The sequence below is a fragment of the Meles meles genome, chromosome 9, assembly GCF_922984935.1.
Source record: "Meles meles chromosome 9, mMelMel3.1 paternal haplotype, whole genome shotgun sequence".
NCBI classification, from domain to species: domain Eukaryota; kingdom Metazoa; phylum Chordata; class Mammalia; order Carnivora; family Mustelidae; genus Meles; species Meles meles.
The window spans coordinates 16,770,679-16,782,969 of record NC_060074.1 but is presented as its reverse complement, the minus strand read 5'-3'; the positions used below and the strand labels follow the sequence as shown (position 1 = coordinate 16,782,969).

Here is a 12,291-nt window from a genome sequence, read left to right as displayed (position 1 = left end):
GTGAGACGTAAACTGGATCTGAAGAGTGAGTAAGATTTGGATCGGAGGAGAGAGACAACAGACACAGAGTCGGGGGTAGGTTGAACCCTGCCTGTTTGTATGCAGAGCTCGCACTGGCTGGGGAGGCCAGAGCCGCACAGAGGGGCCCTGAACACCAGTTGCTGGACTTCATGTAATCACACAGGAGCAGCACACCCAACGCTCACGGCTTCTGAGGGAGACAGAGATGTAATGGCCCGGTGGGGGAGGGGGCAGGGACTGGGAAGACTCATCTGCAATTTCAACCAGTAAGACTCAGAATTCAGAGAGGACGGCCCGGCTGCCGCTGAGAGTCGGGAGGGGAGGAGTTGAGAAAAAAGGAAGGAGAAAGGCTACAGCAATAATGAAATGCCTGGTGTGTGCATGTGATTCTGTGGCATTTCAGTAGTATCTACACCAAGAACTTTAAGAAATCAAACTTGTGGGCACCTGGGTGGCTCAGTGGGTTAAGCCGCTGCCTTCGGCTCAGGTCATGATCTCAGGGTCCTGGGATTGAGTCCCGCATTGGGCTCTCTGCTCAGCGGGGAGCCTGCTTTCCTCTCTCTCTCTCTGCCTGCCTCTCTGCCTACTTGTGATCTCTCTCTGTCAAATAAATAAATAAAACCTTAAAAAAAAAAAAGAAATCAAACTTGTATGTGTTTTAGCTAGTTCTCAGATGAGAGATTTCCCTTCCTCTTGTGGCATGTCAGGGCGCTTGCTGTGTCCCCAGAATAAGACAGATGTGTCCTCCAAGAGGACTCTGCTGGGCGTGGGAGAAACAGCCACCTCCTTGTCCCTCATTCTCCTGTTTTTCTGCTTTGTCTTTCTTCTTTGCATATGGGCTTCCTATGTGATCACGCAGCCCGTTTGCATTAAATCTCCCATCCAATATGAGAACATCTTATGGGGGAATAAGTTATGGAGAGAGGACAGTCTCTAAGGAGAGTAGAGAAGAAAACTGTCTTCCTGTCTGGAGCAGCCACCCAGTAGGGGTTCTGCCTCCAGGCTCCCCATTCACTTAATGAGCTCCTGTCATCTGAAGATGGCAAGAAGAGGGGCACCTGCCATGGTCCTCAGGTCTCTGCCCCCACAGGTACAGTGCATTGATGCAGGGGTGAGTGAGTCACCCCCCTGTGGTAAGGATGGCTCAGGGTCAGAGGCATGTATGGGGGGTGGGGTGTTCTGCTGTCTTTCTTGTAAGAGATTAGTAAACTGAACATACTCTGTGTGGAAGAGAAAAGGGGCCAAAGCTACTATTTGATAAAGGATCTGAGATTCAAATTAATATTTTTGAGATCCTAATCCTACCTTAATCTCATAATATAATATTAAAAATTTAGCTATTTGACATGCAAAAGAAGGGGAGGAAAAAGAAGAATAGAATGAAACAGTGTTTCTTTCTTAAATGAAACAACTCTCGAATAGTTCACATTTTGGATTTTTTTGTTATGGTGGATTCACAATAACATGATCCATTAGGAGGCTCACATGTGGTTATAAACTAGTTTATGTAAGCGATATTTTTTTAACAAGCATTCAAGTCTTCCTTTAATTTAATTCAGTACATCATCAGTCATGTAATGTTACTCCCTAGGATTTAATTTCACATTTTGGGAGATGAATTAATTCTTTCAGGCCACTGGGTTGCAATTTCGCTGGCATATTACAGCTGGAGTATGCTATGTGAACCTCACTGATCTAAATAACCTAACTTTCCATGAAAAATTTATTGACAGAATAAGCTCAACTGTAAAACCCATGTGTCAGAGGTAATTTTGGTAAAATGTAAAACTGACTGATTTTATTAGTTTGGTCCCTGGCAACAAACCACGCCTGCCTTCTCTATTCCATAGAAGGGACGGATTCCTTCCAGTTCGATTTCATCCAGACCAGTACGAGAAGGCTCAGAAAAGAATCTCTCCTTTTCCTCTCTGCCCCAAACTGGTGGGCTGTGGTCGTGGTCTCGTCTGGGACCAAGGCTCTCAGGAGTTAAAGATTAATGCTGTTGAGGAATTATAGGCTCAGAGGAACCAGTTAATTTGCATTAATGAGCAGCGATAGAGGAGGCTGAAACCCACCGCCCTACAGAATAAGAGGGGTGGTAATTACTTCTTTTTCTTCTAATGATCACGTAGGCACTAACCCAACCACTCCTTGCCCCCTTCTGCTCTTTCCAGTGCATCACAGACCTTGGCCACTCTACCAGCTTCGCATTTTCATCTAAGCATCACCTCTCCTTACATTACACATCATTCCTCATCCATCCCTTCCTTCTTCTCTGTCATATTTAGCTGTCTTCACTAGGAAACGAAGGTATATTACGCTATCTTTATTGGAAAAACAATTAGATTTCATTCTAAAATAAAAGTACCTTTTTTTTTAAGTCAATGAAATAAAATTGCTTTTTACTCGTAGGAACTCAGTTTTTTGTATATTTGTTTTGATTCTGACTGTACATGCCAAGGGGCCTCCATAGAGATGGCATTTAACACTCGATGCTGTCGTGCCTAATGAATCCACTGAAGCCTTATCTGGTACAGCAGCCACAATATTGTACTCAGGGTGTTCTAACTGAGATTACAGTTCCTATTCAACAACAGGTGTGGCAGTATTTTTCTGAAATATATATATATATATATATATACATACACATATATATAGAAATTGGAGGAAAGTCAATTACAGTAGTCTTAGTAAAGAATTAAATGTAAATTCTAATTTAAAATAATGACACAAACCAATAAATGGAAGGAAATTAAGAACTAAGTCTACCACTATGACCTTAACTCACCAGCCCCCAGCCCCCGAGCTCACACACTGAAACCATATGGCGTTATGAAGTCAGACACTTGTCTGACACGCTCTATACTCAGTTGCATCGAAACACGTGGGTTGAGTTAAGTGTGCTGTTTCAGCCTGTACTCATTACTTCTTAACTTTTATTGGCTCATGTCTCCACTTCCATATTATTTTTATGTTTTTTAATTAAATTTCCTTTCTATAATACTAATGGAGAGCAAAAAAAAATTATACAACTATTTCATCAAGTTACTGAACAGTTAACCATGAACTTATAAAAGTTCACTTCTGAACCAGGCTTTTTTGTTTTAGCCGAAATATTAATAATACTGATAATTTATACATTCGTGTGTTGTGCGCTTTACAAGGAGTTTTCACATTTTTAATCTCATTTAATACATACAACCTTGATGTGAAGTAGGTATTCACAAGAGGCAAGTTTAGGGGACTTGTTTAAAGTTATCAAAGAGAACACTGAGATTCAAATCCAACTGTTCTGAATCCAAGTGTAACTTTTTTTTCTATTCTTCAAGGCTTAGGCTAGAAGTCAGAACCAGGAAGGAGAAGGGAAGAAATCAATACATTTTAGTGTATTTCCCTCATCTGATGTAAGAGAAGGTGATTTCTGGTCTACAGGGTCAACTTGTTTTCTGAACTATTGAAAATGAAGTATGGTGACTGTCACATTGTACATTTCTTCATGTTTTGGAAATTGGGATGATCTTGTGTTCTATTCCGGCTTCATTAAACTAAAGGGCCTGGTAATTTAACCGCTCTGGTATTTCACAAAGCTCTATCAGCACACTTCTGCCAAAAGCGATTAGAATTTCTCATGACAACTGGGTAAATACTCTTCCTGTCTATCAAAAACCACCTCAGCTTGTCCTGTGCCATAACCCGTAACATTTATAAACACGCTTATTAACACATACAGGAAATGAAACAATAAGAGCCGCTGGCTTTTCAGTTCATTTCTTTTTAGAGAACATTCATTCCAGCAAGAGCTTGGTTGGCATCAGATGTTATTTGCAAAAAAAGGTGATGACTTTGCAATTACAGGTAGCAGATGGCTACCTGCTGAAAATGACGCCAACCAAAATATCATGACTAAATCTGCTCTTCCTGCTATGTGGCAGACTGAATTGAATAAATATTCTGAACCACTAAATTAATACTATATAACCTTTGGGAAATTTTTGCTCTAGAAAGAGCAATGGGGTAAGGGGGATTGGATCTGAATTTCGTATGACCTTGAAAAAAAAAAATTAATGGTCTTTCCTGGACTTTGCTCTCTTAAGCTAAAATAAGGCATTCTGCCTGAAATTTTCAGGGATGCATTTAATATAAGAAAAATCAATTTTGCATATTAATTAAAATCGTATCATTGCTTTTTACTTGTAGGAACTCAGTAAGGAAAGTCCTTTCTTTTAAGATAGTTCTTGTCAGTATCAGTCTAGTGCTAAAGGCACCCATATTGAACATTGACACAACATCTAATACTAGTTTTGTAAAGTTGCTGTAATAGCACTAATATTAACTCTCAGGCACACACTTCAATTTTCAACAGTAAAACAGCTTTTATATCCAGTTAGGTGGACATGAATTTCAAGAAATGCTGACATCTAAATTACCATTTGCCACTGTGGATTTAGCAATTAAATGTTTTTAAAATTTCAGAAGGAGGTAGTATACTGTTTTTAATTGATTACATTTTATTTGAGACGAAAAAAGCACAATAGTACCCTACTATTATAGTTAAAATCATGAAAATATACAGCTTCTGATATAGCTACTTACAGTGCTAGAATATTTATTACCCTGAGCTCTATATACCTCAACAGAATCAGGAAATATCAATTTGGATGACCACCTTCACTTTTTGAAGTGTATTTTGGAACATTAAAAAATTCAGTTGTAACAATGGAATACTATGCAGCCATCAAAAGAAATGAAATCTTGCCATTTGTGACGACGTGGATGGAACTAGAGGGTATCATGCTTAGTGAAATAAGTCAATCGGAGTAAGACAACTATCATATGCTCTTCCTGATATGAGGATGTGGAGATGCAACATGGGGGGTTTGGAGGGTAGGAAAAGAATAAATGAAACAAGATGGATCGGGAGGGGGACAAACTGTAAGTGACTCTTAATCTCACAAAACAAACTGAGGGTTGCTGGGAGGAGGGGGGTCGGGAGACGGGGGTGGGGTTATGGACATTGGGGAGGGTATGTGCTATGGTGAGTGCTGTGAAGTGTGTAAACCTGGCGATTCACAGACCTGTACCCCTGGGGATAAAAATATATTATATGTTTATAAAAAAGTCAAAAATAAATAAAATTGAAATAAAAAAAATTCAGTTGTAATATTTGTCTAACAGTATGTTAAAACCTTCTTAAGGATTGTGTTTATTACATGTCACTGACAAGAACACTTTAAGAAAATACTTCAGGGGTGCCTGGGTGGCTCAGTCAGTTAAGCATCCAGCTCTTGATTTTGGCTCAGCTCATGATCTCAGGGTCGTGAGATCGAGGCCTATGTCTGGCTCTACACTCAATGGGGAGTCTATTTCTTTCTTCTCCTTCTCCTACTTGCCCTCCTCATGCCTGTTCTCTGTCTCTTTCCAATAAATGAATAAATTAATATTTGTTTAAAAAAAGAAAATACTGCATAATAAACTGCAAATGTGGAAATGGTAATTGATACTGTTGCTTTTCCACTGTATCTTAGAAGTAAATGACTTTGTTTCTAACACTTAAGTGGCCAACAGAAGTATATATTGAGGTGTCTGTCTGAAAAACAGAGATACACATTTAATCCTCTTCTGAATCATGTTTGGGAAAATGAGCTGATGTCAAGTTTTTCATTAGCATGAGCTTCTGATGTAAAGAAAACATCTTACCTTCCACTCAGAGATGAAAAGAAGGGCACCACGTGTATTCCCAAGGGGCCTCCTTCCCCAGAAATCTCCACTGTTCTTGTCATATCGCTGGGGCAGAAACAAGTAAGAGCACAGATAAGTCTCTACTTAAAAAAAAAAAAGGAAAGCAGCACATTTAAAAAAGAAAAAAAAAAACCCTAAGATTATATCAACTACTGTAAATTCAACGGCAGAGATGAAGTCAATTGAGTACATGATTTGCTGGTATGTTCACAAGATCCAGGAAATAAAATGTTTAAAAGACTGATTTTTTTTTTTTTCTGTAGAAGGGAAACAAATGGAAATAATGACCACAAAAATAACTTTCTACTTAACTTAACCTGCATAAATCAACATATTTAAAAGGATATACACAAAAATGAAATTTCTCCCCATTGAGACATACTCGACGATTACTGTGCAGATGATAAAATACATGGAACTAAAGCTTATCTATGCTTGAGCATAAAGTAGGCTTCCCTCCCAGAACAGGAAAATTGAAATAAAAAATATATTTATTAGAAAAAGCACAGAATTACATTTTACAACAGTGAAGCCCCAGTTAGTAACACATATGGGCTTGTTCGGAGCATTATAAATCAGAACTCAGACTTGCCTTTCAATAAGGCATCAGTTGTAGTCAATGGAACAATTCTAAATTTTCACCTCCTATTTTTTTTAGAGGTAGAAAAGGAAGTTGTAAAGCCTGGAGAAAATGTATTACAGAAAGAAATAGAAAGCCTGACCTGCCTAACCTACTCCAGATTAAGGAAAGGATGAGCTAGAAACATTAATGGATAGTGTGTATGACTGAAATATACAAGATACTGGGAAACTTTGAGTAATAAAGAGTGGAACTAACAAGTTTTTATAAAGATGAAAAATAATAACCGTGAACAATTATTGGCTCCTTTAATCCCACAGAGAGAAAATAAAATTGCCAGAGGAAAAATGATAAAGTTGAAGCAAGCATCCCTGTTATGGAAATTGTAAGCAGGTCTCTATTGTTTCCTATTTACATGAAAATGACCTGAAACTAGATGTCAAATTAAGAGCTACAGCTGCTACAAATGCTTTTCTGTTCCAAATTGAAAATGGTGAAATTTTGGCTCCTTGCTAGAAAGTTGAAAACAGCATAAGAAAGCAAAATGCCTGATAAATTCACTCTGCATGTAGCACTCCCTGAATTATCAGCCATCTAACATAAATACATTAAATATATTCCCATCAGTGGACTAGTCTTATTTTTAATGTGCTTTCATTGCAAACTTATTATCATTAAGAACTATAAAAAAGAGCATGTCAGTTTCTAACATTCGTGGAGTATGATAGAATTTCAAATCTGATAATAAATTTCAAATGAGTTTTGCTTAGATATTGCTGATATATTTAAAACTTGTTCAGTCAAGCAGGTTATATCAAAAGCCTGGGGTAAAAGTTAGAAACAAAACAAATCTTAGAGTGATAATATCATGGGATAAAATAGATTCTTCCTGATACTTTCTGTGTGAGAATACAGATATTATATGAATATATATATAAATATATAAGTGTGTGTGTGTATATATATATATATATATATATGAAATACTATATATAGGTATGTACTATACATCCTAAATATAAACTGGCTGATGGGCAGAGAAAGTTGCATAGCTCTTAATGGACCACAAAGCAATAATTTTTACATAATAATAGATTTATAGTATATTCATAGGTATTTGAGAAAGACTAAACCCAGAGAATTAACATTTCAGGGTTATGGTATTGTTTTAAAGACTTCTAAAAACAAAGATGAAAATCTTGTTTAATCACTAAAACTTTATTATCTCTAGCTTTACAATGTATTTTTGTTTTACACTTAGAACGTAACACAAATCTTTCCCAATAAGTGTATTAAACGTCCACGAGCTGAGAGACAGCACTCATATGTACTATAGAGAGGCTTTTAGAATATAAGTGTGTTTAGTATAGAGTTCAAGATTTCAGCTTAATAATTTTTAGGATGGATTTATGTTTTTGTTTCTGGGTTTGTGGGGTTGTTTTTTTTTTTTGGTCTCTTTTGCAAATATTTCTTTACCCAACTCAAAACTTTTCCTGTAAAACATAATAAATTCTATGTATTATGCTGATACATACTCTTCAGGAACTATCAATCTTTTATTTTTACATTCACTTAATAAAGTAAATCTTATAATTTGTTAAAGCAATCAATCTTGTTTTAAAACACTATACCGATTCTTGGGGATGCAAATGTTCATTTATACTTCATAAGATTCTCTTTTTTGAGACCTCAGAATAAACTATTCTATCTAGGTATATGGCAATCACAATTCTTTGGCTAGAAAGACATGTGACAAATCCTAAATGACTATCATAAAAATGTTATCCCAGAAAAAAAGCATGAAAGATTGTTGATTTTGTAGATTGTAATTAAATCTACTTAATATAGACAAATATTACAAATTTTATACAGGTTGTGTTTTACCATGCTCTTTATAAAATGTTATCCATTATTTTAAGATGGAAATAAAAGCTTTTGAAAAAGGAAGCCTCAGAGACCATATATTTTTACTTATTTTAAAAGGGGGGGATCTTTGCGTTCCATATACCTGATGGAATTCTGTAGAAATCTCTGTATATATACCCTTAATGAAAGACAAACACAGCAAGTAGGGCTAGACACAATTATCTCATAAAGTAAGATTTTACTAAGATGTGCAAATACACTATCAATGCCATTTGTTTAGTCCAAGTGCAGAGTAAGTTTCAGAAACCAGTGAGCAAGTTATGTACACAATAATTTATTTTCTGGAGGCCGACTGGGAATGGAAAATTTAGAGAATGAGGTGGAGAGAATATTTTGGCAGTGGAAAGAAAAAGGGATCGGCAGCTACTTGTGAAAAACAGACAAAAAAGTGAAATGCGGCGTAAAGGGGAAAATACTTCAAGTACATAAAGAAAAGCTGAAAGTGTCACGAATATCGAAACAGCTGACTTTAGAGAATGAAAACCAAAGCGGACAGTCACAGAACATTAGATCCAACATTAGATCAAGCTAAATGTCCTAAGATCCAATTGAAAACACTGATTCAAATAATTCCTGGGACCAGCTGCTATCTATCTGAGATTTTAGGACAAAACTTGGGGTGAAGGTACAGAATAAAAGGTTAAAAGTGAGCCTGTCCTAAATAGCTGCTCTGCAGGAACTCCATGGCCAAAGTCTTCATTTGGCTCCATCCAGAAGAAACACATGAAGCCTGAGGGACAGAAGACATGAGCTGCACACGGCAGCAGGTACAATTCTTCACATGGGCAAACGGACAGCATTCTTCATGTTGAGATTATTAAACTCACAGTTTAAAGTCACAGGCTACTCATGTAGGGTAAGGGACAGAGGACTCAGGGCAAGCTGGGTGGGGGGTGTCTTTTGTTCCAGAAGAAAATCATGATTAAGTTACAAAATTAGCAGTGTATCTTAGCGGTGGCTTTGAGTCAGATATCTGAGTAAATCATTGAAACAAAGACCAGAAGTATTAGTTTCCTTATTTGGACAAAGGGGAAATTAAAATAAATTCCTAATAGAACTGTTGGTTTAAAAACAACTAGAGGGGGGCGCCTGGGTGGCTCAGTGGGTTAAAGCCTCTGCCTTCGGCTCGGGTCATGATCCCAGGGTTCTGGGATCGAGCCCCACATCGGGCTCTCTGCTCAACGGGGAGCCTGCTTCCTCCTCTCTCCCTGCCTGCCTCTCTGCCTACTTGTGATCTCTGTCTGTCAAATAAATAAATAAAATCTTAAAAAAAAAAAACAACTAGAGGATATAACAGGTACCTCATACACATAGCATCTGGTGTGTACAAGAGGTTCAGTCATCATCATCACCATCAGCTATTAGGATGATTATTAGAATTTTTTTGAGGGAAAGAGTTAGGATTAAAAGGAAATTATCTCAAACTTTCCGCTTTTTTCTCAACTGATTTCCTCAGTGAGATTTTTAAAATATCCTCAAGTACTGTAGGGATGAGGAACATGTTTTCTTCATGATTAGACTGCTGCCACAAAGACGATGATGGATAATAAGTGGACAGAGGTTTTGGCAGGGGTCTTCAGGCACTAATGCACAGGTTCGTCATATGCATACAGAACAGTGTGAGAGAGGGACCGTCGAGAGACCTCCCAGAAGAGTATGTTGATGGCAGGCAAGTATGCTTGATCATGAGGTCTTGTTGATGCAAATATACTAAGTAAAAGCCTAACAAAAAATCTGTTGGTGGTGGGATTCATTCAATGTACCTGAATTCAATGTACATTAATTGAGTCGTTTCAATGATGTAGTTCTATAAGGAAAACATAGAGGCCAACATCTGAGGAGTTCACAGTCTCGGGGGGCAGGATAAGACAGGTAACAGAGAATTACACAAAGCAATGGAATGATAGTAATCGTAGTGTATTTTCAATGATTATAAACTATGATTTGGGACACACTGTGTTAATGGCCTTCTAACAATATACCATGTACTCTTACCAGAAGTATATAAAGTAAAACATATCAGACCCATTTTACAGATACGTAAACTGATGCCTAGAAAGGAAAATAATTTGCCAAACCTCACACCACTTCTACAAGGTAGAGTCAGGATTCACATTGGAATTTATTGTATTGTAGAGCAGGAGTTTTAAGCTACTTTTGCATGAGTTTCAAAGTAGAGGCACTTCCTGGTGAGGCTCAGAAGAAATTAGTACAGGATCAGGAAGGGAAGCTGGGATCAGGAAACTTCCTGGAGGAGGAGTTTAGATGGAAGTGAAAAGGGCAAATAGATTCCTAATCAGAAAAAGTAGGTGAGGGGACAGTGGGGACATGGGGAGGAAAGAACACAGTCTGCACGGAGACACTGAAGCAGGATGGTTTGTGAGCACACAGACTGGCTGTGATATTAGAGAAAGAGGCTAGTGAGCGGGGAGAAAGGAAGGGAGAGACAGGGAGGTATTGAGAAGAGAAGGTTGAACCATCAGCTTGAGATCAAATCTCAGAGTAATATGTCAAAATCCACACAGGGGGGAAAAAAACACATTTAGTTTCGTAGAAAATGGAGTCATTAAAGGTGTTGGCACTAAGGAGGAGGCTGATAAATGCTGTGGTTTAGAAATATTTATCTGGCAGTGATATGTGGGATCGATTAGAAAAGAGTAAGACAAGATGGAGATTGGTCCCTGAGACAGGAATTAGTAAATTATTGCAATAATTGGAGAGGTAATAGGGCTTGAGCATCACAGAAGTAAAGCATGAATACCTGGGGGAAAGTTTAAGGGATTTTTTTTTTTTTTTGACATGGACTCTACCAATAGTTTGTCAAATGAATGGATATAAGAGGCAAAAAAGAATAAAACTTGATGGCCGTTATAAGCATCAGAGAAGAGGTAAGTCTGGAGTTGGGTAATTTGGAAATGTGTCAAGGAATAGGTTGAGGTCAGGAATGAAGTTGAACTTAGGGATGACGTGAAGGTCTTTTGCACGTATCGCTTGCTGTTGAAATAGAAGCTTTACAGCACCTGGGTGGCTCACTTAAGCGTCCAACTCTTAATTTCAGCTTAAGTCATGGTCCCAGGTTGTGAGGGTTGTGAGATCAAGCTCCTCATGGGGCTCCATGCTCGGAGTGGAGCCTGCTTAAGATTATCTCTTTTCCTCTACCCTCTCTTTGCCTCCCCTTCAAGAAGGAAGGAAGGAAGGGAGGGAGGGAAGCTTAAAATGTAGTTAAACCAAACCAAACAAAACAAAAACCACCCAGTAGAAATCTCTTGCTTCATTATCTTAAGATCGAGGTAAATTGAGTAGTGCTTCATAGGAGACACATATTATAAGACTATTTGGAGAACCCCCTCCTATGGTTATTTTTCTTTAAATAAAATTGTGTTAATACTGGGTAAGCAGCTAATAGAGATGCTTATGATTTATGGAGCAATGTGTTTTAACCATTCACTGAACAAATATGCATACTTGGAACAAGTGTATTCCAAGACCTGTATGACGAGTCAGGAATCCCGTGGAGGATTCACAGTCTTCTATGGGAGAATGACAGTCACCATAAACCGCGGTATGTGTGCTAATCACAACTGCGGTAGCACCTAACATTTATCCAGCCATTCATTTGGTATTGTGCTGAGTGCAACTGCCTGTGATAAATCTCATTTAATCTTCACAATAATCTGTGTGATGATACCCATTTTCCATATTAAAAAAATTAAAGAGGTTAAATAATAGACTAGTCTAAGATTACATAGGTGGGTTCAAACCCAGGATTTAACAAAATTCAATTAGAATGTAGGAATGGTTTGTTGAATGCTGTGGTTTAAGAAATTTTACCTAGCAGTGAGTGATACAGGAGATCAATTAGGATAAAGAGGCCGGTATTCAAGAGAAGAGACAGTAGGTTGCTACAATCGTCTAAGAGGTAATAAAAGCTTAAGCAATGACTGTGGGGTTTAAAATACAGAAATAGGTGCAAAATATTTTGAGATGGACTCTGGAAATAATCTGCTGAGCTTTTATGCCACCTA

General features: G+C 37.8%; 1 protein-coding gene across 2 annotated transcripts in view; it reads right to left on the bottom strand.

The window, feature by feature from the left end:
- Window positions 1-12,291, bottom strand: part of PARD3B (par-3 family cell polarity regulator beta) — a 1,055,741-nt gene that overhangs the window by 483,176 nt on the left and 560,274 nt on the right. For both annotated transcript variants that reach the window (XM_046019094.1, XM_046019095.1), the window contains exon 6: window positions 5,719-5,805. In XM_046019094.1, coding sequence (XP_045875050.1) covers window positions 5,719-5,805 — 87 coding nt within the window. The remainder of the gene's footprint in view (window positions 1-5,718; window positions 5,806-12,291) is intronic.